This window comes from Stegodyphus dumicola, chromosome 9 (genome assembly GCF_044657685.1).
Source record: "Stegodyphus dumicola isolate Sdum_Otavi_A_Nest chromosome 9, ASM4465768v1".
NCBI lineage: Eukaryota > Metazoa > Arthropoda > Arachnida > Araneae > Eresidae > Stegodyphus > Stegodyphus dumicola.
In genome coordinates, this window is record NC_140776.1 from 180,970,111 (window position 1) to 180,995,299 (window position 25,189).

At 34.5% G+C, this 25,189-nt stretch overlaps 1 protein-coding gene across 2 annotated transcripts in view; it reads left to right on the forward strand.

Moving 5' to 3' along the window:
- Positions 1-7,247: 7,247 nt before the first annotated feature.
- The window catches only part of LOC118186064 (dual specificity protein phosphatase CDC14AB-like), a 57,226-nt gene continuing 39,284 nt past the window's right edge, over positions 7,248-25,189 (forward strand). The window contains exons 1-2 of one of the 2 annotated variants that reach the window (XM_035356055.2): positions 7,248-7,565; positions 16,171-16,267. In XM_035356055.2, the coding sequence (XP_035211946.1) occupies positions 7,517-7,565; positions 16,171-16,267 (146 nt within the window). In that variant the 5' untranslated portion in view covers positions 7,248-7,516. The remainder of the gene's footprint in view (positions 7,566-16,170; positions 16,268-25,189) is intronic. The other variant, XM_035356056.2, reaches the window with a different exon arrangement.

Below are 25,189 nucleotides of genomic sequence, written 5' to 3' on the forward strand. Positions count from 1 at the left end.
GCACTTGTCGAGTGAAAGTAATTTTAATGTTCCGCAGTCAGATGCACGCAAGTTAGTGCGGGAGAAATTATAAAGAAGGAAAATACAGAAGCAACGGTAATACACAATTTTGGAAATGTAGATACTTTTGGAAACTTATATAAACTAATGGTGTTTTGAATCAGTAATGATTTTTTTAACATTAAAAAAAAAACAATTTAAAACAAAACGTAGATATTTTTGGATATTTTTATCCGAAAATTTTATTTTTGAATATTTTTTTTTTTTTTTTTTTTTGTATATTTTATTTTTGGATATTTAACGTAGGTATTTTTGGATATATACAATGATTCAAACACGAAGCTCGAACTGTGAAGGAGCTGTTGCTATACACTGCATATCCTATTCTGGAAGCTCCATCATAGTCATTATATGTTAATCCAATAGAACCAAGTGTGCTCCGTATCAAATAATCATGATATTAAGCAACATTTCAGACAGAAAGGGGAACGAATTAACAAAGATATAAGCTTGAATTTAATAAACTCAGTGGTTAAATATCTTTAGTATCTATATTGTCCTAAGCTTTCGTTTATTTTAATATTAACATTATTATATTCAAGAATAAATTTTTGCATTGATTTTTTGCACTGTACACAAAAACAGCGTGGTGTGGGATACCCGTATTGGTCATGAAAGGAAAGCGAAAGAACATTATTTCGATTATGGTTAATATCATCGCTGAAAAATAGTATCTGAAATACTTTTCAAGTTACTTTAAAATTGTGATAATGATTTCTTAGATTCTGAGATTCATAAATAATTGTAGAAATGGAGGAAGAAATTCTGACAAAACTCTGAGTGTTGAAGAACTGGACATTGCTGAGAAGAAATTATTGAAGATCGTTCAACATGAAGCATTTTCTAGTGTAGAACAATTGAATGGGCATTTCATTTTCAGTGATGAAGAAGGAATTGTAAGATTATAAACGAAGATTTTTAGAAGACATGACGATGAAAACTTCTGATTCTTTTGACCAGTATTCATCGAAAGGTTTGGATAATAAAAGGAAGAAAAACAATACAAGGTGTCATATCCAAGTGCGTTCAGTGCAAAAGACACTCGGCGAAAGCTCTTGATACAGTGCCTTGTTCTCCTAGGATTATTTTTTTTAACGGAACTGTTACTGGTGAGAATTGTCTCAGCTTGCTTCAGAAGTTTGTCGGTCCACGAATTTCGGAGATATTTGGTGATGACGACGAAATTTACTTTCAGCAAGATGGGGCATCTAATCGCTACCATCCCAATGGCGTAATGGCAAACCGCACATTGAGTTGATCAATGTTAAACAAATTTCGCTTACTGCGCATGCCCAGAGTAGAATTTGGCGCAATTTTAAAAGAAGATAAATACAGTATATGGTTGATATTGTGTTATCTGGGCGAAAACAATTCAGGGTTTTAAAATTTGTTAGGTTGTAAGTTGCTTCATTACTTAGAGTGTAAATATCGATTGTAAACAACCCAAATTTTCATTTAAGAAGGATTACAAAAAAGGATATGTTAGAAGATATATTAGCTGAATGTTTATTGATTATACTTCTGAGGCAGGAAAGCAACTGAATATTAACCATACTTTCCATTCGTATATACTTTCACAAATTAAGGAATAAATCTACTAGTTTAAACTACTGAATTAAAGTCAAATAACTGATATTAAATGTAATGTTTATGAACAAAATAAAACAAAATGAAATAAGCAAACAACAAATTTCCGTAGTATTGCCATTGTAAAAATAGTAAAACCAGCATGACTAACTTGTGTAATGTTGTTTATTCCCCTTATTAGTCGCCAGTATTTCCTCCCACACCAACGGCACACCATTGAGCATGCGCACTAAGCGAAATTCGTTAACACTGATCAACTCAATGCGCGGTTCGCCATTAAGTAACCCGATGTACGACCTCACCTGGATGCAGCTTTTCCAGACACATGGATTGAACGAAGGGGTACCATTGAATATCCTGAGCGTTCCCCAGAGCCCACGCCCTTGGACTTCTTTTTGTGATATGTCAAAGACAAAGTTTATCGCAACAAATCAAGAACAATTGGTGCATTGAAATTGGAAATTGAAAGACAATGTCGCGATATTCCTAATGACCTGTTTCGTGACGTTTGTGAATCCCTTGGTTCGCGTCATCAATTCGAACACTCACGAACATAATTCCTCAATTATATTTATCATCTGTATTCGAAGCCATTAATTTTTAATTTCATTAAATGTCCACGTTTATTATAGTAAATACACGTTCAAATATATTTTAGGGAAAATTTTATTCATTTTATTATGAATCAGCATATTTAAATAAAAAGAATTCTTCTTAGAAGTATATATTGATTCCAAATCAAACAAGTGTATGAATACTTTTAACCTTGACTATGTACAAATGAAACATTACAAATTAGTTCACTTGAATTAAAACATATTAATTTTCTGGTCATTGCTAGTAAAATATAATACCTCAATTGTAAAAAATTTACTTTCTCAATCATTAAGAGTAAAATAAGTTATTCAATAGAAAATTAACTTTATCAGTTACTGGAAATATTCCTCATGAAATTTTAAATCTCCACTTCTGTATATTATTCTTCTGTATATTCTGTAATTATTCCACTTCTGTATACAAATCAAAATCAATTTAAAAAAGAAATTAGTTTATCAGTCATTGTTAGTAAAATATAATACCTTACTCGGGAAAAATTAACTTTCTCACTTCATAAAATTCTTCATAAAATTTTAAACTGTTTTCAAATCAAAGAAGAGTATAAATGTCCGCCGCCATTGTTAAAAAACAGATACTAACTAATTTTAAGAAAAAATTAATTTTCTCTATCACTGTTAGTAAATTATAATACTTGAATTGAAAAAAATTAAAAGTTTCTCAGTCACTAATAATAAAAAGTAAGTTTTTTTTTTTTTTTTTTTTTTTTTTTATTTTTTTTTTTTTTATTTTTATTTTAAGTTTGTCAATAGAAAGAAACTAACTGTCTCAGTCACAAATAGAAAAATAAAGTACCTTAGTTGAAAAAAAAAAATCTTTCTTAGTCACTAATAGCAAAAGTACTTCAATAATAAGAAAGTAACTTTCTCAGTCACTGACAGCAAAATAAATACCTGAAAATGAGAGCTCTTCCCTTCCCACCTTTGGCAGTCAACATATGAATTCATTATACTTGCATCCGAAAGCGTATTTTACTGGAAAAATATATTTCACTTGAAAGAAAATCGTACTCAAGCTGCAAGTTTTTTTGTACGATTCGTTTTCACCATAGAACTGACTTAAAAATAGTGATGGGCAACTTCGGTACATTCTTGTACTCGGTACGAGAGTAACGGGTACAGAAAAGTACCCAGTACAAAATACCGTTACTCAAGTAACCGTTACTTTGAAAAGTACCGAAAACCAATTTCAAGTACCGAGTACCCAAGTAACGATTTGGAGTACCGAAGTGACGAAATACCGGAGTAACGGTTTACTGTACCGGAGTACCCTAGTAACGATTTGGAGTACCGAAGTACCCTAGTAACGATTTGGAGTACCAAAGTACCCTAGTAACGATTTGGAGTACCGAAGTGCCCTAGTAACGATTTGGAGTACCGAAATACGCAGCTATCGATTTTGCGCACTGAAGGAACTCTGCCAAGTCACCACGTGTTTGATTTTATCTGTACAGAGTAAGATTTTGAATATCAGAAAACATGTCAACTACGGAAGTGTCTGAGCAGACCATTCATGGACACAAGGAGCGCATATCACCATTTCGCAAATACAACCAGATACTACTGTCCTCGTACCAAAACCGAAGTGAGCTGAACCCTCATCGATCTTCCAGTAACGAATACTGAAATACCGAGAAGAGGCGCATATTTTCGTTACAAAGTAACGAATACCGAAAAGCACCCGTTTCGGTACAGAAGTAACGAATACCCAAAAGTGTCCGTTTCGGTACAGAAGTAACGAATACCGAAAAGTACCCGTTTCGGTACAGAAGTAACGAATACCGAAAAGTACCGATTTCGGTACTGAAGTAACGGGTACTTGGATGTACCGATTTTCAGTACCCGTTACAACTAAGTACCCGTTACAAAATACCCGGTTCGGTAGTACCGACTCATCACTACTTAAAAACAAAGCACACGGGGGACGAGAGGGGGAAGGTGAGAGGTAGCGAAGCAGTTACTTTTTCTTTCTTCCCTACTTCCCCCTTCCCCCTAACCCTTCTCGTTTTTATCTAAATAAACTGTTTTTATGTAAATTATTTTTAATTGATACATTATTTTAACATGTAAGCATTTTACGCTGCATTAAAAAAATCTTAAGAAGTCGCAAAAAGTAGCATAAGGAAATGATGGAGGTCCCAAAAATTTCGCAAAATCGCAAATACTAAAATTTTAGTAGCACAAGTTTGTCAAAAGTCGCATATTTGCAAAAAATGGCACTGTCTGGCAACACTGGACCAGGTACTCCGTTGTTTGCACCACTCGAAAAGCCTGAGGGTTGCTAATACGAATATGTACTGCTCTAGTTAAGCACATAGAGGTAGCGAACTTGCACCTTCCTTAAACGATAGTAAAGGCTTAGAGGTTTTCTTATCCAGTTTTATTATCATTGCTATTATCATTAGTCTTATTATTGAATTTGAGTAGGGACAGTTTCATAAACGCAGAGGAGCAGATAAGAATCTTTCACGTGGGTACCTATTCCTATTTTGCTTTTTAGTAAACATGTTATGTTGTTACCAGTCTCACGTGTCTGACAATGGTCAGTACAAGCCCACAACATGAATTACAAATTAAATTTTTAACAACAAATTAAATTTTTAATGAATATTTAGATATTAATTTAGAAGTCAAACAACAAAAAGGACTTTTTAAGAGAACTGGCTCGTATCCACTTTACAAAAGGGGAAAATCACGAAAACCAACCATGCACCCATCTCATTTGCCGGGATTCCATCCCAGCTCAAACTACCAGTATTCGTTTTCAACGTTTAACAATGTATAATTAATATTCTTCTGAAGTTTTGTTATTTTAGAATCATAATCTGGTAATCGTACCAAAAAGAAAACCTTTAAAGTACAAATAGTTTTCATTTTAATTAATGCATATAATATTTCTAGTTGGCTAAGTGCGCATATTGAAATCTGCCTGAATTATTCAGAACGCGAATTCCATAAGATTCTGTGACATCACCTTTTTGAATAAAATTATATCGATTAATTTTTTTTCACAATCTGCATAAAGCATTTTTTATACAATATTTTATTTTTAGTAGCGGGCAAATACAAACATTTCGGTCTTCAATTTGATACAGCCCTTGAATATGGTTCTCTTTTTTAATTTTTTTTTTATCAAAATCTTTGTCGATTTTTTAGTTGTAAATTTATACGGATGCCGCTCAGACGGGAAAGTGGTTAGTGACTCTGACTGCCGTACCGATGGGCCGGGGCTCGAGTCCCGGAGAAGGTAAGGATCTCTTCATAGGAGACAATGGTGGCCCACCCATTAGGTGCTTCCATAATAAAGCGACCAACACTTCTGGCCTTAGTAGTGGCTAACGGCTAGTGTCAAAGTTAGATTTCATATTTTATGTAAAATTAATTTTTTAGAACGTCTCATGAGCATTTTGTTGATTTAGCATTCAGAACATTTTGCGAGGCTAACTGAATATTACCGTCATATTCTAAATAAAAATAATATACAGGTTTACAACATGCATTATTAAAAATATCATAGAGGTTTTTAATATTGTTAAATAATGCTTTATTGGGTGAAATTGACATTAGAGATCTGCGTTGAAAAATCAATACATGAAATATAAGAAGTATGAGGATGTAAAATTTTAAACAATATTTGCTCAGTTTGGTGAAATTTGCGGTCTTATGGTATAGTTCCTCTCTATACAGGAGTTATCGTAGTATAAACATTACGCTATTGAGGTCTATTTAACGTCCCAGACGAATTGAAGAGCCATCTACCGGTCAATGCAATCGCAAATTACGAAATTCAGAAAACGACCGCGTATTCAATACTAGTAAAGTCGAGATTAAAGTTCCTACAAGCTTTTCAATTGTGGGAATACAATTTTTATTATGGTAGTACAATAACTGAGACAGATCGTTAATAATCATAACATTAGAATAGAATAAACATTATTTTTTCTTTTGTTGCTATGGGCTACCAGAGTGGCCGCGTTGAGTTGTAGTAGGCAAGTCGCCACAATACTATTCTAAATTTCTTTCCAATAGATATCTATTAAACACTCATAATATTAATATTCAGTTTAAATTTAATCGCTAGGTAACAGGGTTTTTCTATTTAAATAAAATGCTGCATTTAATTTTTACTATATGTGTTTCATAGAAATATGTGTGTGTACACATAATGTTACGTTTGTGAATGACTATCTAACGGATATCCAGTAGAGCTTGAACACTCATCTATTATTAAACAAATTTCGCTTTCGTATCCTCATAGCTCTTCATTTCTATCGCTGACGTGAATTTTCACTTAACTTTTTATTCATTTTTAATTAACTGCACGGAAGATTAAGTACTTTTAAAATTATAAAATATTAAAGATTTCACTAAATGATGACGATCAATGACAATAACTACTTTTTCAATATTTGGAATTTACTTTTGGTTTTGGTATTTTTGTGATTTAAGATTTTTCTTATCAGATTTTTAAACAAGGAGTTGAATTTACTATTTAAAATACTAATTTAAATCCTGACCAAAAAATTTTAAAAAAATTTCATTCATGGATTTAGATTGCATTTGTGTTGCTTGGAGATGGTATATGGAAAGTTTATTTCTGAATATGGTCCCTATAACTGTAGAGTACCATATTTTGAATTAATAACTGGCAGACGTATCTAGCATTACAGCATTTATCACATATTGTAAGTTATATAATTTTCCTTCATTCATTTAATTTTCATTTATTAAAAGAGTCAGACAGACAAAGTAGACAGACGTCCTGTTTTGCACTCGCTAAGTCTTTTTGCACCAATTTGCGGTTGTGTTGATTTTTATGCTAATGGTTATGAATATTTTAAGTCATTGTATCCATAATGAAAATTACACTAAACAGAATTATATTTATATAAGAAACACTGGAATTTTCCCAAGTCCGTGCTACCCCTATTTTTCCATTTGCACGTATTTGCCAAATACCTGGAATATAACAGAGGAAGAAGAAAACAACTAAAGCCAACAAAATTTTAAAATGAAATCGTTGAGATGACATCTGTCTAGGTTTTTGATTCTAGACTTTTAATGAGTATAATATTGTTTACTAAACAGTGTAAAGGCTATGAAGGCTCTGTGAGCAGTTTATAACCTTTCATTAGTTTTAAATCAAAATTTTAATTTTGTCACAAATTCACGGACATAGACTTTCTGTGCATCAAAATTATGTCTAAAGTTGCAAATTACTTGATTATGTTTTTGAACATGCTTTTTTAATTAATATGGATGACTTAAATGAGATTGCACTCCATATTGCAGAGTTTATAAAAGGTCAGATTTCATATGCTATAGTCTAATATTTTTAATTTGTGTGAAGTAATATTTGTTTTCAGTTCATACATTGGAATCATAATTTCAGTACATGATCTGTGATTTTATTTTCGTGATACGAGAAGTGTGTTTAGAATTCCTGACTAAAATAAATTTGAAAATCAATTATAATTTTCATTGTATAATATTTGTGAAAGGGTATATAATGATGTTTAAATTAAAATTTTAATTTTGTCACAAATTCACGGACATAGACTTTCTGTGCATCAAAATTACGTCTAAAGTTGCAAATTATTTGATTTTGTTTTTGAACATGCTTTTTTAATTAATATGGATGATTTAAATGAGATTGCACTGCATATTGCAGAGTTTATAATAGGGCAGATTTCATATGCTATAGTTTAATATTTTTAATTTGTGTGAAGTAATATTTGTTTTCAGTTCATATATTGGAATCATAATTTCAGTACATGATCTGTGATTTTATTTTCGTGATTCGAGAAGTGTGTTTTGAATTCCTGACTAAAATAATTTTGCAAATCAATTGTAATTTTCACTATGTAATATTTGTGAAAGGATATATAATGATGTTTAATTAGAAGAAATACAGCATTATTACCATTTATTATTTTGTACATGGTGCGACTTATCAATAACTTAATAATTTTAAAACCAATTTTTTTTAAAAATGATCGTTAAAATAACAATATATATAAATGCTGTGTTCTTTAGAAAAATTATGATGTTTATGCACATTTTGACTCCTTCCCTTGTAATGGAAAAAATGTCCTACCTTTTAATATAAAATTATTACCACCCATAAACACAGCTGTGTTGAAGTTGCATGAAAGTCTCGATATGCGTATATTGTACAAGGTGTTCAAGATGCTCTTTATTTCTATCTTGACTGTCAGCCTCCTGTTATTTGCATAGCATGTTCTCACTGATTGCAGCAATTTTAATTTCAGTGTTTATTTTCAGTTTTCTATAGTGCATGACTAATGAATGTACTTCCTACCTACATTACTATTTAACTGTGTCCATCCAGCACATGACGCCCCAAATGTATTAATTCGACGCGGACTTTAGGTCTTCCTGTTCAGCCGCTACACAGGATCATCCTGTGTAGGTGCTCCCTAGACGTATTTCATTGATGAATAAATGCTTTTAAGAAGTTTTGGCTTTCATAGACTTCATCACAGGAACTGTCAAACTCAAAATTGCACTTCACCATTAACATTGCTTGTAGTGTTTCCAGTTTTAACTGTGCCTATTCAGTTGTCCATGTGATATTCATAGATGAGAAAACTGTTTCACTGGCAGGGTTTGTCCATAGAAGACACAACAAAAACGCTACAGTTTTCTATATTTGTGCACATGGCACGTTTCTAACTTTGAAATTTCGAAAAATTTCAGCTCATCGACAGTCGAGACTAGTTTTCTGACAATTCCAGTCTGCAATCTTTTGTGGTGAAGTAAATTGCCTAATGTAGCTTACTTCATGAAATAACTCGTTATTATCGATGTCAACCTTCGGAATCTTTCACCCAGAAAGTTGCACGCTCTCGTGTACTTTTCCCCACGACGGTGGTTCCTTTAACGCAACCCAACTAAATGAATTCAGATCTTTGAATTGCTCAACCCTCTCTTTCAGATATCCAGCTCAGTTGTCGTAAAAATTTACAATGGTTCTTTATAATGTCATTTTTTCTCGCCAATCCTTCCTCTTCTAATTGGGTAATCAGCATACATACTTCATTTGGCAAAAAATTTTGCATTTCTCTCGGTGCACTAATGTATTAAATAATCCAGTCCAGAAGCTACTTCCAATGCTGTTACAGTCTGTGCTTCTATGTGCAGAATTTCCGCTTGAAACACCGCAACGATATTATGTACGAAATAGAGTCGCAATTCAGCACAGGGATTCTCAAAAAGTTGCGGATTAGGGTAGGGCACTTCCCTTCTGACAAGAAATAGGATTTCAGTGCAGGAAACGATTTTAAAACTCTCTCTACTGCAGGTATCAGTGATAACCACCTAGTTTTCTCATATCGTAAAATGCGCTGGTATTTTATACAGGCAAAGTTGCAAAATTCTTTGAATGACTCAACACGAACAGTGTAGATATAGAACTAATAATAAGTTTTCATAATAACTACTTCCAAATAAATTTGTAAGCAATCTCCTGCTGTTTGGATTGCGTTGTGGACGATATGAGCAGCACAACCAATACCTAGCAGTTTCTTTCCGAGAATGTCACTCACATAAGAAAAAATAAATAACCACCGAAACATGACAATCGTGCGCACAAACCACCTAGCCAAAGAACATCTATGTAATAAGAAGGAAAGGTTCAATAGAACATAATGTAAACCAGTTTGCTATTACGCCGCTGGAAAGCGGAGGGAAAATTCGCCAAGGGATTTGGCGTTTGAACCTGGTGGCGAGAATTCCCCCCTCCATGATGTGTACAGGAAATTGAGGAACATGGTGTTAAGAAGAAATGTTCTGCAAAACGATTTTTTTGACTTTTTGTGATAATTTAAACTCGGATTTTTGCACTTTTTTTTTTTGCTCAAAATAACTAATCTATTAATTAATTTACTTGCATGAAAAAGCATTTTCTTTTCCTTTAAAGTTTAAAAAAATTTAAAACGATATTTGTTTTCTGAACTCTTTGTAAACGTGACCTTCGAACTTCGACGCCGTCTTGGAGCTTTGGCAACAGATATTTCGCGCACGCTGTTTCTTTGCCTTAGCCACCAACGCTGTCACCGCCCGTGTTTCTGAGTGATGACATCATAGATAAATGACTTTTGTAGAAAAGAGGGACAAACAGGCGTCCCGCCGAGACAGGCAAGGGACCTCGGGACATGAAGTCTGAAATCCGCACAGTCCCACCTAAATCGGGATGTCTGGTCACCTTAATTTATATATAGCTTTGTTCTATTCTTTGTATTTTGACACAAAATCAGAGTTTTTCTGTTAGAGAGCAGACCAAAAATGTGTTTAACACTGCCCAACAGGAGATAACTTGTATTAGTGCCTTTATTTAGGACGCCCAATATGAGTTACATCTTAGTTTCTTGACTTCCCACTTTTGCACCGTTATGAGTTACTTGCTCGTTTATCGCTTGTTTTACCTGTACTGAGGTGACAAGTTGAAGCATGTCTGTACGAATCAACTTGTAGGTGGCTTCTGCGAAGAGCTTTGTCTAACAAAAGCTGACTATGAGATAATTGTAGGACCCTTTTTTCTATAAAAAAAAAAAAAAAAATCGTTGCTTCTTTGATAGACAGTTGCACAGATTTTTGGCGATTTAAGTTGACGCAGGTTTTACAATAGTCAGCCATCTTGAAAAATGTTATTTTTACGTCGTTTTCCTCCCCCCGCAGAGCAGCGTGAAATTGATAAACATATTTCGGAATGATTAGAGAAACAAAGAATATGCCTTTATCCATTTTTTTGCAGCAGTTTTACTTTTTGTTTGATGGACATCGAAACATACTTGTAGATCCTTTGGGAGCACCAGCATCGGAAATTCTATTTGACATAATCGAAAGTTCAAGCTTACTTTTATAAAATTGCTCTAACAGTCTGCAAAAAATAATAAGCCGGATCCAATTCGAAGATTAAGGAACAACGCGATCTGCAACATTAACTGAAATAGATAATTAGATAATTTTAGCTTATACCATCTGTTATACATTAAACGCGCATGCGTAAACGTATTATGCGCATGTGCAGAAAGTTTGTAGCTTTGAGGTCCGCATTATAGATCGTTCCAGATTATGGGTGTCCGAATTAACGACTTTTGACTGTATTAATTTTTTAATAAAAATTGAAGTATACAATTATAAAGTAAAAGAAAAATATATACTTACAATTTTTTGAGTATTTAACCTGTCGTATATTGATAAGTACCACACAAAAAAAAAAACGGAATCATAATTTAGATATAAATAAAAAAAATTCGAAAAATGTAATATAATTTTAAAAATGTAATCTAAGGAAAAAAATTTTTAAAATGTAATCTAAGGAATTTGAAGAGATGAATAATAAAATTTTAAAATGGCGTGGTAATGCACAAATATTCTGTAACCAATCATGGAGCTGAGCTGATTACATCACGAATAGAATTAAAATTATTTAAATAATCATACATAATAAAATCATTTTTTAAAAAATGCAAAATTAAATTGTATTTGAATATTTAACAGCCATAAGTAATGTTTAAAACAGTAGGTTAAATTTATAGATATTAAAACCAATTAGATTTAAAATAAAGTGACGTCATTTATTACATCATCCACAACATAAAATATCATAAACAATAAAATTTTTATTTCAAATAAAAATGCAAAATTAAATTGATTTTTAATATTTAGAAGCCATAAATAATATTTAAAACATGGAATTTATACATAATAAAATGCGTTATTTTTTAAATAAAATGACACAGCAAAATATCGGTTACCATAAATAACTTGTCTAGCAATGGGTTTACCATAAGTCATATCGCTCGCCAAAAAAAATCGCCAAAATCCATGCAACCATCTACCAAAGTAGCACCAAAAAATCCTGTAAACTTTTTAATGATTGTTACGAATCATAATTAGTATTTTTAATAACATAATATGATTAAATAGGTTTGGCTTCTCGGACCGGAATCCGAAAAGTGCCGTGGCAGTCAACATGTTAATATCTGTGTCTAGTTAAAAGATATGTATGTATTCTACTAAGTATAAGTCCTTCATACTATTACTGGATAAATCACTATGTTTAACAAATGTATGTCTAGAGATGATGGTGGAATTCATATACTGTAACAATTGGTTTCTTTCACTAATTTATAGACAAACTTAAATAAGGAAGAATATTTATTTCTGAATTTATATTTTTTATAATTCTAATAATTTCATGTGATAATATGGAGGTGAATTTAAATAAATCATACTGCCTGACTTTCTCATTTATGCACCAATCTTTGGATCTTCAGCTGATGTATAAGGGTACCCAGATCCCCTTGTGCGATAAATTTATTTGGGTGTGATGTTTGACTTCAAACTAACATGGAAGCTACATGTAGAGGACTTGTCCAACCATGCTACGAAGAGACTTGGTGTCCTTAAATGCCCTGCTGGTGCAAGGTGGGGTTGCACTGGACAAACCTGCTCCAAACTTATCATTTGTTTATCCTCCCCCCCCATCTGACTTACTGCTGTGAACCACTTGTTGTGGCCGGGGAAAAGGTACTCTAAAAAGAATCCAAAATCAGTGCTTACCTATTGTTTCTGGAGCCGTAAAGACCACCCCGAGTGACACACTGTGCTTATGTTAACTAGTGATAAACCCTTAAGGGAACTACTCTGATATACGCCCTCAAGTCGCCAAATTTCTCGCCAAACATTTTTGGCGAGAAAGTTCATGTGGCCATATTACGATCTAAATTTTTTGTCTACATTTCGAACTTTAAGCCTAAAATGTCTCCAAAAACGCGGTTTTCGCACATGCAAAAACTACGTTTTGAACACATGATTTAAGCTAAAAATCCGAAACAAAAACAAAATATTTAGATAGCAAAAACGTAAAGTTTCTAACCAAAAATATTTGACAAGAATCCATGTACACAGCGACATATTTTAACTTAAAAAAAACATCTACGAATGGCACACTGTAGGTAACGAACAAATCTACGAACTACGCACACCTCGCTTTAATAAATTAACATAACAATAAATTTCAAAGAATACCATGTACACAGCGTTCTGTTTCAACTTTAAAATACATCTACGAATTGCACAATCTACTCTAAAAACAAATCAAGAAAATAAACTAAAATAAATTTCAGACAATTCACAAAACAACAATAAAAATGGAAATTCATGAAAAAACAATGAATATAACATTCTACAAAATAAAAACAATAAAATAAAATGCACTTACCATAATGAAAGCTTCTTTTAAAAGCAGAAATATCTTCCCCCCTATCTTCTCAGATACAGAGCATACAAAGTCCAAAATACATTAATTAATAAAATTTCGCCAGTCACACAACGTCTGTGAAGAAAACTTCCACAATTTTGCTATATCACCCTTCCTACGATTCAAAATTTTGAAAGTAACAATAAAAACTTCCTCCAACGTTAACTTGCTACACGAAAACCAAGATCCAAACCTTAAACTCCGCTGACACCTACATACTTTATTAGCAACAATTTTACTGCAAATCCACACAAGTCTATCAGAAACACCATTTTTTGTCCGAGTTCTCATATCAGCTCCGCATTTCGGACACGTCACACTTCGTTTTAAAAGTCCCGACTCCCACAGAAATTCCAAAATACGCTACGATCCCCATAAATACATCCGTGAACAAAAGACTCGTTAACAACTCCAACATCTCACCTTCTCATACTAAATAACTCTGCACACAATCTAAAATACACGGCTGAAACCTTCCCACCACGTCTTTCATCGCAACATAGGCCATTTCACATGCGACACGAACCAACCTTGCCAACTAGCAATTAAACTACTCCACCAAAAGATTTTTCAACGTCGACATGGTTGCCATACAACACGCAATCGTGCCAAAAACCAGCGCAAAACATATCGCCACATTTGGTGAAATTAGAGCGTTTATCAGAGTTGTACCCCCTTAAGAATCATAATTCAAGGGAAGACCTTCATTCTCTAGGAGAAGATCATTAGAGTCCTGGATGTCTTTCACTCTGGAATGACGTCAATCAAGATCTGACTAGAAATCTAAAGACCCAGATGGGCTCTCAGCAAGGAGTTTTTCAGTTAAAAAATTCACTTGGTTTAATAAATTAACCAGAATTACTTGATTCACTACAAAATCCAATAAATTTGAAATCTTTCTGAATTAATCTTGACCTTGGTCAAAAAGTAACCAAAAGTAATACAGATTCCTCTATTTTGAGAGCCTTCGCACTTGAAGTATTAAACATTTTTTACCGTGAACGAGAGTGGCTTCAGATCTTTACTGATGGATCCCTCTTGTCTGATGGCCCTAATGCAGGTGCCAGAGTTTTCTTCGAAATTTTCTCTTTTTACATCCCTGTGGGCCAAGATACTGCGTTTGACAGTGAAATTGCGGCAATTCGCATAGCTCTGTACCAGCTGCCATGCCACTTGGAAAAATTTACAAGATCCTCAGTGATTTCTGAGCTGCTCTGTTGGCTATCGCTTCGGATAAAAATCCAATATCTCAGGACATATTGGATTGTCGATATTATCTAAAAAGCCTGGCATTACTTGAGAAAGTTATTGTCCTCCATTGGGTTCCTACCCACTGTGGGATTCCTGGTAACGAGAAAGCCGAGTTCCTGGCAAAAAAGGGTACTTTACTCATGCAGAATATTTCTCATCGTATGCCTTTCCATATTGTTAAGGATCTTATTAAAAGATCTTTCAAAGTATGTGCTCAGAAGATCTCTATTATCATGTTTCTCGTAAGTCTTGAAAGAATGCTATCCCGAATTTTTGTAATGGCCTAAGACGTAAAGTGGTTGCTGAATTCTGCCTTGGCAATGGACATGACTGCCTACGATATCATCTCCATAGATTCAAAATTGTTCCTTCTCTGATATGCACTCTGTGCAGCTCTGGAGAGGTGATGGACATCGCACATCTTTTCCACTGTCCTGCTCTGTGCGAGACCTCACCAAGCGCTACTGGGTGGCAAGAGATATGTTAGATTAATGGACTTTGTTGCCGCTTTTTATTATTATTATTATTATTGTGTTGCTGTATTCTGTGTTCTTAGTTCTTGTTTTTTATTGTAACTGTTTACAATCTACCATTCTGAATAAAAAAAAAAAAGTTTTACGTAGATGCACACTTTGTTCATTAAAAAATGTACAAAATAACAATAGTAACAAGAATAAGAGTAATTGTTGTGCCTATTAGAAATGTGTATTCTTTTCCAACTTCAGCTGTACGTATTTTCTTAAATTTTAGACTTCCGTAAAAGCTACTTTTTGTTGTGTATCCTCAAAGCTGACAGCTGTGTATCCTCAAAGCTCAAAGCTGACAGCATATCTCAGGCATAAACTTCTGTAACAAATTGCCTGATTAAATATTACAATTTAATTTTAGCTACTAATTTGCTGAACTAAAAATATTTTAAAATGCAGTTCTGTCTAGCCAGCTGAATTTCAGTGCTGTATAGAAATCTTTTGTCAATCCTTTTCATATGCAGATCACCATTATATGTAGCACAGAAAACTACTAATGTTCCATATTGAAAACTTATGTTTTTAAAGCCTTTAATGCTATCTGACATTTTGTTCACATAATGTAAAAATTGATTTTTGATTCAATGTAACACAGGGTAATAGTACAAGATATTGTGTCTGAAGATATGGAATACTAATTTTAAAATTGTATTTGTTACATATTTTATTTTGCCATTTTTTCTTATAATTCAGTTTGTTTCTTGGCAAGTTTATGTAAATTATTTCAAGATTCTTATTTTATATATTTTCATATTTAAATTACACACTGGTCTTTATTAAGTTTGATTCTTTCTTGTATGCAGTTATATGTACATTTCAAAAACTTCTAATTTATTTGCAGATCGTTTGTATTTCGTAACACTGCGTATGCCAATTAAACCACAGTCTTCATCAAGCATTCATTTTTTCTCCGTCGATTCAGAACTGCAATATGAAAGGTAAATGGGTTATATGGTACTATTCTGTTAGAGTGGCATCAGTTAAAAATGAGTCGCATTTTTTTTCCCGTCAATTCTTGCCAGGTATTAAATTATAAAATAATAATAGAGTTCAAATAAATAAAAAATAATAATAATAATTCTGTAGAGAGCATTTTTTTTTTTATTTCTTAATTATTAAAGAAAGTAAATTTTTCTTTTTAATTTTGTAACTTAGAATATTCTACACATAAATAAAAAATATCAAAACAAAACAAAATACAATCTAAACAGGTGGCATAAAATTATGAATATCATTCAATATTGGAGAAAAATTTTGAGTTTATGCCATATGATTCTAAATGGTGGCGAGGAGGGCCCAGCTGACATTTATTTCTCCATTTAGCACTGCACCACAATCGTTCCACAGTTTGGGTATGGCATCCAGTTTCGGAGTCTACAAAATTATAACTGTGATTTACAGTGAAATGTTCATTCTCAGCATTTCATAGTTCTTGCTTATATCCTTTCCAGCAGTCTGAAAATATAATGCTGCCATCCACGATGTTTTCTTGAATAGCAGTCATCAGTGTTGTAGCACAAAGATCAGGAATGGCGACCAGAAAACGTTCTTTACTTTCTCAGCATAAAACCCTGAATACCCATTGTTCCAGGAGATCGTGTCCAATGTTGTTTTTCCTTCTCGTAAAAAGACTTTTGTCTGTTTCTATGATTTTATTGGCTCCACCGATTTAAATTCTTTTACAGGACATCAAACTATTTGTACGTCTCTCAAACAGTTATTCCAATGTACTGTCATATTAAGGCTGATTTCTTATTGAAGTTCGTAAAATTCACTCGACATCAATTCTTAACTCCACAGATGGATGAAATGAACGGCATTGAGAAAAGTAAGATGTGAGCCTTCAAATCAACTGTTTTGGTTCTCAATCCTTTTTTCACAGCAAGAACGCACGTAACAATACCATATAGGAGCTTTGTTTGAGTCAAAAGTTAACTTCATTGGATGATTTTCAGAACAAAGTCTGTTGCGATGAATTATTCCTTTATCCTGAAAGAATCTTATGGCCTCTTCATCATTAGGTAACTGCCAAATTGCATAATCCATCGTACTAAAAAAAAAAAAAATGGTGAGATATGTTAAAAAAATAACCAGTGACGATATTTCAAATGAAAACTAGAAATCTTGAGTCACAATATTTTAAATGTAAATAAAAAAAAAAATTCAAAATAACGAGCGTTGATATTTCAAACATTAAATTCTCAAACCAAGATATTTGGCGTGGTTGTTGGCGCATTTGTAATTGACGCCACTCTAACGGAATTGTAACAATTATATTTATATTTTCTTTGATACTGCTGTCATGGTTATCTGATATATATATCTTAACCAATGAAACTGAAATATTGTTGGTATTTATTGTTCATTTCAACTCAAAATTTTTTTTTTTTTTTTTTTTTTTTTTTTTTTTTTTTTTTTTTTTAAGATAGAACATTTTTTCACGGACATTTTGAAAGTCAGCTTCGGCAAATTCTGTGAATTATATTTGTGTATCATTGTTAATTAAATGCTTAACTTTGAAAGTGATGATATATTGATATTCTGAAATACATGTACTGATAAACATAATTTAGATCTCAGTGAAGGTTGCAGCATAACATTCAGACATTCAGTTGCACTAGCATTTGGAATTCAATATGAATATGCAAGTATAAAAGAAATTTTATTGAGCACAAAGGTATTATTATTGGCAGGTTTCAAATTCATTAACTCTAATTATGAAATTTATGCAGTCAAGAAAGAATAGAAACAATATGGAATAATACCATAGTAACTATCCTGTGTTTTTTTGTATTTAGTAGTATCAGGTTCAATGTTCCGTCTTACTTTCTTTGGGAACATGCACAGACCTGACTCAGAATAGGGAGCTTACTAAAGCTATATTCAATAACTGTGGGAAGTAGACAAGATACACAGGAAGGGTATACAAAACCCTTTATTTTTCACTCTTTACAATAATTTATGTACTTCGGAATACAGAGACCAACTACTTGTGGTCTGAACGTAAGAATATAAAAATATAACTAAACTCTAACTTAAATTTGGATGGAAGGCAAACAGCAACCGAGTAAAACTTCTAAGGCAAGCGGCCTGCTTCGACTAACTCCTTCCTCTGTCTCGCTTCGCAAAAAGCCACAACTTAAGTACTTGGCGTTCGCCAGACAAATTTTGCATAAATAAGTTAACGCTTTTAATTCTGGCCGGAAGTAGAAAATAAGAAGTGATAGTAAAGATTTAAAATAAAATAAACGTTAGTAAAACTTAAGATCCTTACATACTTCCCGCCAGAGTTAATTAGTTTGAAACTGAGGTCTAAAACGACCTTGTTGAAAACTTTTAGCTCTAGAATCTAACGCGAGGCCAATCTTTTACAAACATTTCTCACTAGAAACTAGAAATTTAAAAAAAAAAAAAAAATTGTTTTTACAATAGCAGCTCCATGGAAACCCAATTTTTCATCTGTACTGCATCTAAACAGGAGCTTTTATTCAAATCTGGTTCCTTCCAGAGATCTGGAAGGAAAACTAGTTTAATGAAATGTTACACAATGAAATGGCAAGTAACATGCATATTTATATTTCTTTTAACATTCTTATTTCATTCATGACTATTTTAATTATCTCTCCCCGTGCTCTCTGACATGTGTTGTAAAAGAACACCAAACACGAATGTGTTTATGTATACGTGTTCAACACTGCCTCCTACAATCAAAACACTAACGTGTTAAAATTCAACATGCCAAGACCTCGTAACACACCCAATCTTCAACTCTAAACCCTGAGGTACTATTCTGGAAGTGGCTAACTCTGAAGTGTAGCGTCAGAGAGCCTAACTACATTCATTCAAGCTTTAACACATATTCACCATAATTTGGTCTTTTTACAGTCACACGAATAAAAAAAATTTTTTGGCATTACTTTCACTTTTACCATATCACAGTATTTCTTAACATTTAAAATAACAGTTCACATTGTATATAAGAACATATTAACATGCCGTTAATTTTAAGCATTTTAAAACATACATTAGTAGTACATTGTTATTTCTATTCTTTTCCCAGCAAGTGCCAATTCTTCTACATTGAAATACTACATTTCAAAAAGTCTTTCAGACTAAAACTTCTTTCTTGCCAGAATGTTTTAAATAAAAATTTATACAATAACTTTTACAATATTTAAGTATTTACACATTCCTATTATACATCAACTTTAGTTTTACGCGCGAGTAATTGAAAAACATAATACCAAAATCGATAACAACTCATTTCTCGCCTTTTTGGCGATAAAGGTAGACCTCACATGAGGTAAAACTTCTTGAAATTTGCCACTTGCAGTAAGAATGAAAGATTAACTTAAGTTTGCAAAGTAACATAAAATTTTACTTATCTTTGTGATATTCGGACATTCTTTTCTGAGGCCAGTCCTGGAAGGTAGCGAAGATTCTTGTTTGATTTATCCTCCTTCTTGTGCGGGCTCGCCCCTCAGTTTCTTCCTCTAGAAGCTTTCTTTTTCCTCCAGTTCGGTCACCCTTGAATACCTTCTTTTTCGCCTCTGCCTGTGGTCTTGGCCGTTTGATGGCAGCTGGTCTTGGCGGAACCGGGACACTTCTTTCTCGTTCCTGCTTGGACCTTGTTGCTGGCCGTTCAAATTTTCCTTGTATCTTTTCCTCGGCCGCTAGTGGCCCTTCCGCAGTTCGGCGACATTTGCTACAGAGAGTCCTGTCCAATGAGTCGATCTTCCGTTTGGGAGCCGGGTTATAGTTGCCGTTATTTCTCCTGGCTTTCTTTGCATTCGTCGTACTTCTCCCTTCTTCATTCTGGGGGTGTTCGTGAGCTCTCTTTTCTGGACGGTGGAACGGCTTCTTTTTCTTGTTACCTTCAATTTTCCCACGGGGAAACTTTCTTTTCAATTGCTCCTGCCTCCTAATGGCTTGTCCTTGTGCTTAACGTTGTTCCACCTCTGGAGCTTGTGCCTGCCGTGTCTGCCGTGCCGGTTCCTGCAAAAGATCTTTGAAAATTTGCATTTTATTACGATCATAGTAGGGTTTTATTTGATCAATGTTTGCGGAGCATGTTTCACCATTTCTGGCTTTTAACACCACTACAGCGTGAGTTATTTTTTCTATGACATATGGTCCTTCAAATCGTGGAAAAAATTTGGGAGTTTTATCTTCTGGTGCTGAAGAAAGTGAATGCTTAATTTTTAACACTTCATCCCCTACTTTATAAGTTACTCCCCGTCGTTTCATATCATAATAAAGCTTCTGTTTTCTCTGTGCTACTTCAGTATTCTTTTTTGCTTCTTTAATTAATTTTTCTATATCACCCATTTTAAATTCTGGGGCTCTTTGTTGCACATAAAATAATTTATCTAACGGCGTTATAATCTTTCTGCCTAAAAATAACTCAGCAGGAGTTTTGCCCATTGTATCATGTTTTGCGGTCCTAAGGGCGAAAGCAAATTCATTGACATAGTTATCCCAGCTTTTATGAAAATTTTTAACATAACTACGGATAATTTTCACTATATTTCTATTGACCCGTTCCGCTATATTTGATTGCGGCCGATACGGGACCATTTTTAAATGACGTATGCCCAGTTTTTGGCACATGTCTTCAAATACATTACTTACAAATTGAGGACCATTATCCGATATAACTTTTAGGGGCGCCCCGTATTTTAAAATATATTTATTTAAAATAGAATCAGTAACTAATTTCGCGGAGGCTCGTTTTAAGGGAAAAATTTTGGTCCACTTACTAAAATGATCAACCATAACAAGGAGATAGCGACTTTTATTTAACTGACTTTTTGGGAAAGGGCCCAATAAATCAATGCCAATTATTTCATTTGGAAATTCAGATTTAATACTATTTAGAAACCCGGCCGGGCGGAAATTAATATAATTAACCCTTTAACTGCCGCGGGCGTATATATACGCCTTGCTCAGCCGATGCGTTAACTGCCCCAGGCGTATATATACGTCCTTCCAAACTGCTATCATTTGCTTTGCGCTGCTACACCTAAAATTATTCGCAAAGTTAACGCATCGGCTGCGCATCTGGGACAGTTAACACATCGGCTGAGCAAGGCGTATATATACGCCCGCGGCAGTTAAGGGGTTAACTGCTTGACATGTTGGGCAGGACTGGACATACGCCCTTGTTAACTTTTGCAGTTCAGGAAAATAGACTGCCTAGTGTACGCGTTGGATAGTTTTTCGAATACCAGCATGAGAAGCTAATGGGCTGTCGTGTAACTCCTGCAGGATATTTAATCTAAGACTAGCTGGGATAACAGGTCGAAATTCGTTGTTGGAATTCGTAGTTTTTGTATAAAATAATAGACCATCTATTAGTTCGTAATGGGCCGCCCTATTTCTTATCGCCACAATATCTTGGTGGCTAAAATTTTCAGGATCCTTTAAATACTCATAAATGCTTCCAAACTCAGGATCCTTACCCAGTTCGGTTATTACAGTTTCTCGGGAATTTATTGTATATGCTGTGAGCATTGCCACCTTTACAGTATTACCTTCTTCATCTATTTTAATTCTGGATAGGGCATCTGCTACGATATTTTCCTTTCCAGGGGTATGCTTGATTACCAGATTATATTCTTTTAGCTTGAGTGCCCATCTTATTAACCTTGGGGATAAGTTTTTCCCTGAGTACAATCTAGTTACCGCCGCATGATCAGAGTACACTGTTATTGGCGCCTTTCCAAAATAGACTCGGAACTTTTGCACTACTAACAGAACTGCAAGTGCCTCTCTCTCAGTTGCGGAATAGTTTCTTTGTGTTTGATTTAAAGTTTGGCTAAAAAATGCCACGGGCTGCTGATTTTGTGAAAGTACCGCTCCTACCGCATAATCCGAAGCATCCGCTGAAATTTCTAAATTCTCATCCTTTTCAGGAAATTTCAACACAGGGGCTTGCGTTAATGCTTGCTTTAATTTTTCGAACGCACTATTGGCTTCGGCCGTCCACGAGAATCTTGCCTTTTTCCTTTTAAATTTTAACAATGGTTCAGCAATAGCTGCAAAATCTTTTATAAAGGACTTATAATATGAACAAAGTCCTAGAAAAGAAGAGAGCTTCTTCGCCATGTTTGGAGTCAGATACTTTTGTACAGCAATTATTTTTTATTCGTCTGTCTCGATTCCTTTCTGAGATATTTTGTAACCTAAATATTTTAATTCAGGGGCTGCAAATTTGCACTTTTCGACATTAACTTTTAGACCGGCCTCATTTAATAAAGAAAACACCTGTCTTAAATCCTGTACATGTTGGTCGAGATTATCACTAGTAATAATGATATCGTCTAAATAGATAAATGTGGACTTTCCAAGAACAGGCCTTAACACAATGTCCATACATCGCTGAAATGTTGCCGGTGCCCCTGAAAGGCCAAACGGCATACGCAGGAATGCATAAGTGCCAGACTTGGTTATAAAAGCAGTCTTAGGCACGTCCTCAGGCCTAACCCCTATTCGAAAATAACCAGTCGTTAAGTCTAAAGTCGTCATATATTTGGTCGATGTTATGTTCCTTAGAATTTCTTCAATAATAGGTAACGGATATACCGGATATTTAGTTATGGAGTTTAATTTACGGTAGTCAATCGCGAATCGCCACCTTTTTGGATGTGTCAATGGATAGTCATTATTTTTCTTACATAAAACCACCGTCTAGCATAACTACTTGAGATGGGCGTTATGATCTTTTTACGTAGCATATCGGTGATATGCCATTGTATAATTTTTTCCTTATTCTTATCATACCGATATGCTTTGTGGCGAACTGGCATTGAATCTCCGGTGTCAATACTATGGTTAGTAACCTGAGTAAATCCTGGAATATCACTAAATAACGAAGCAAATTCACTTACCACTTGTCGGATTCTTCGTTGCTCTTCATTAGGCAGGTGGTCAAGGTTTAACATCGGCGGTTCAGCCTTTTCTTCTGGAACTGGTTTCATCGTCAGCTTAAGGGACGTTTCATTAAAATCCAGCGTTGCTTGTGCCTCTGAAAGAAAATCTATTCCTAAGATAATATGTGCTTGCAGATTCTTTACTATGAAAAACATAACCTTTACTTGTTCGTCCTTAATACGGATGTATAGCGGTAATTTACCTATGCACTTACATCTCTCTCCTTGCGCAGCTAACACTGTCGTATTATCCGAATTATATATGCGATATTTACGAAAATACTTCCTAAAAAAATCTTCTGCCACACAGGAACACTGCGCGCCTGTATCCAGGAGTGCGGTGGCTGGGATATTATTCACCAACACTTCAATCTTCGGAAGAGTCAAATTTTTCACCATTACTGTATTTAACTTGAAGGAAGAGGGGTTTTCTTGGCCTTCGGATTTCCGCACCCTCCCGTCAGCAGAAATCCGTTTTAGTTTAAATCATTTTTCATTTCCATGCTTTCCTTCTTTTTCCACTGGCCTTCAGACTTTTTTCCTGGATTGCTATTGAACTGTCGACGTTCGCCGGCTGTTTTTGAATGCTCGGGTTTCCTTGCCCACTGATTTGCTTTGCTTCCGTAGCCGTGTGTTTGCTGTGGTCTTGGCGCACCAAATTGGTTTCGTTGTTGATATTGGCGTCTTCTTTCAATGTCCGCCGTTCTTCTACTTTCAAACTGGATTGCTAGCTCAAATAATTTTTCCAGTGTAGTCGGATTCCTTAATTCAATAAAGTCTTGCACTTGGGGAAGTAACCTCGGCAAAATCACTTGAATTATCTCAGGATCCAGATGGTTTCCATACAAGAGTTTGAAGACGTGAATTTTTCTTAAAATAAAGTTTGAGAGATTTTGGATTCTTTGCTGATATATGCTGAAAAGTCCCGTTTCTAATTTCGCACGATCCCTTACGACAGGGAAGGCTTTTACTAGGGCAGTCTTGAAATTCTCGTAAGTATAGGTGGGACTTCCTGCTTGACCCAAGAGACTTCTGCCTATACATTTGAACCAGTTAAGCGCTTGGCCCCTCAAAGCGCTGGTAGCTAAGGTAACTTTTTGAAACTCGTGCACGGGGTAGAGCATGAAGTGGTCATCCAATTTTTCCAAAAAACTGGTTACCGGTGAGTTTCCATTAAATGTTGCTTCTGGTTTCATCGAAGCGCGCATGGTCTGGACGATGTAACCAAATCCTTCCAGGGCGGCAGCTGGCATTTCTGAATTCTGAGCCGTTTCTGCAGGCAGCACAGGTTCTTCTTGAAACTCGGCCATGGTTATTCTTCTTCGTTGGGCGCCACTATCAGGTTCAATGTTCCGTCTTACTTTCTTTGGGAACATGCACAGACCTGACTCGGAACAGGGAGCTTACTAAAGCTATGTTCAATTACTGTGGGAAGTAGACAAGATACACAGGAAGGGTATACAAAACCCTTTATTTTTCACTCTTTACAATAATTTCCGTACTTCGGAATACAGAGACCAACTACTTGTGGTCTGAACATAAGAATATAAAAATATAACTATAACTTAAATTTGGAATAATCAACAAGGGCCTACGTGTAAGATTGGCCGGATATTAGCAGGAAGCCGTATGTAGTACAGAGAGCTGTTAACACTACAATATGTTTAAAATTATCACGAGGATTAAACCTCTGGCCTGGAAGGCAAACAGCAACCGAGTAAAACAAGCGGCCTGCTTCGACTAACTCCTTCCTCTCTCTCGCTTGGCAAAAAGCCACAACTTAAGTACTTGGCATTCGCCAGACAAATTTTGCATGAATAAGTTAACGCTTTTAATTCTGGCCGGAAGTAGAAAATAAGAAGTGATAGTAAATATTTAAAATAAAATAAACTTTAGTAAAACTTAAGATCCTTACAGTAGTTTCATATA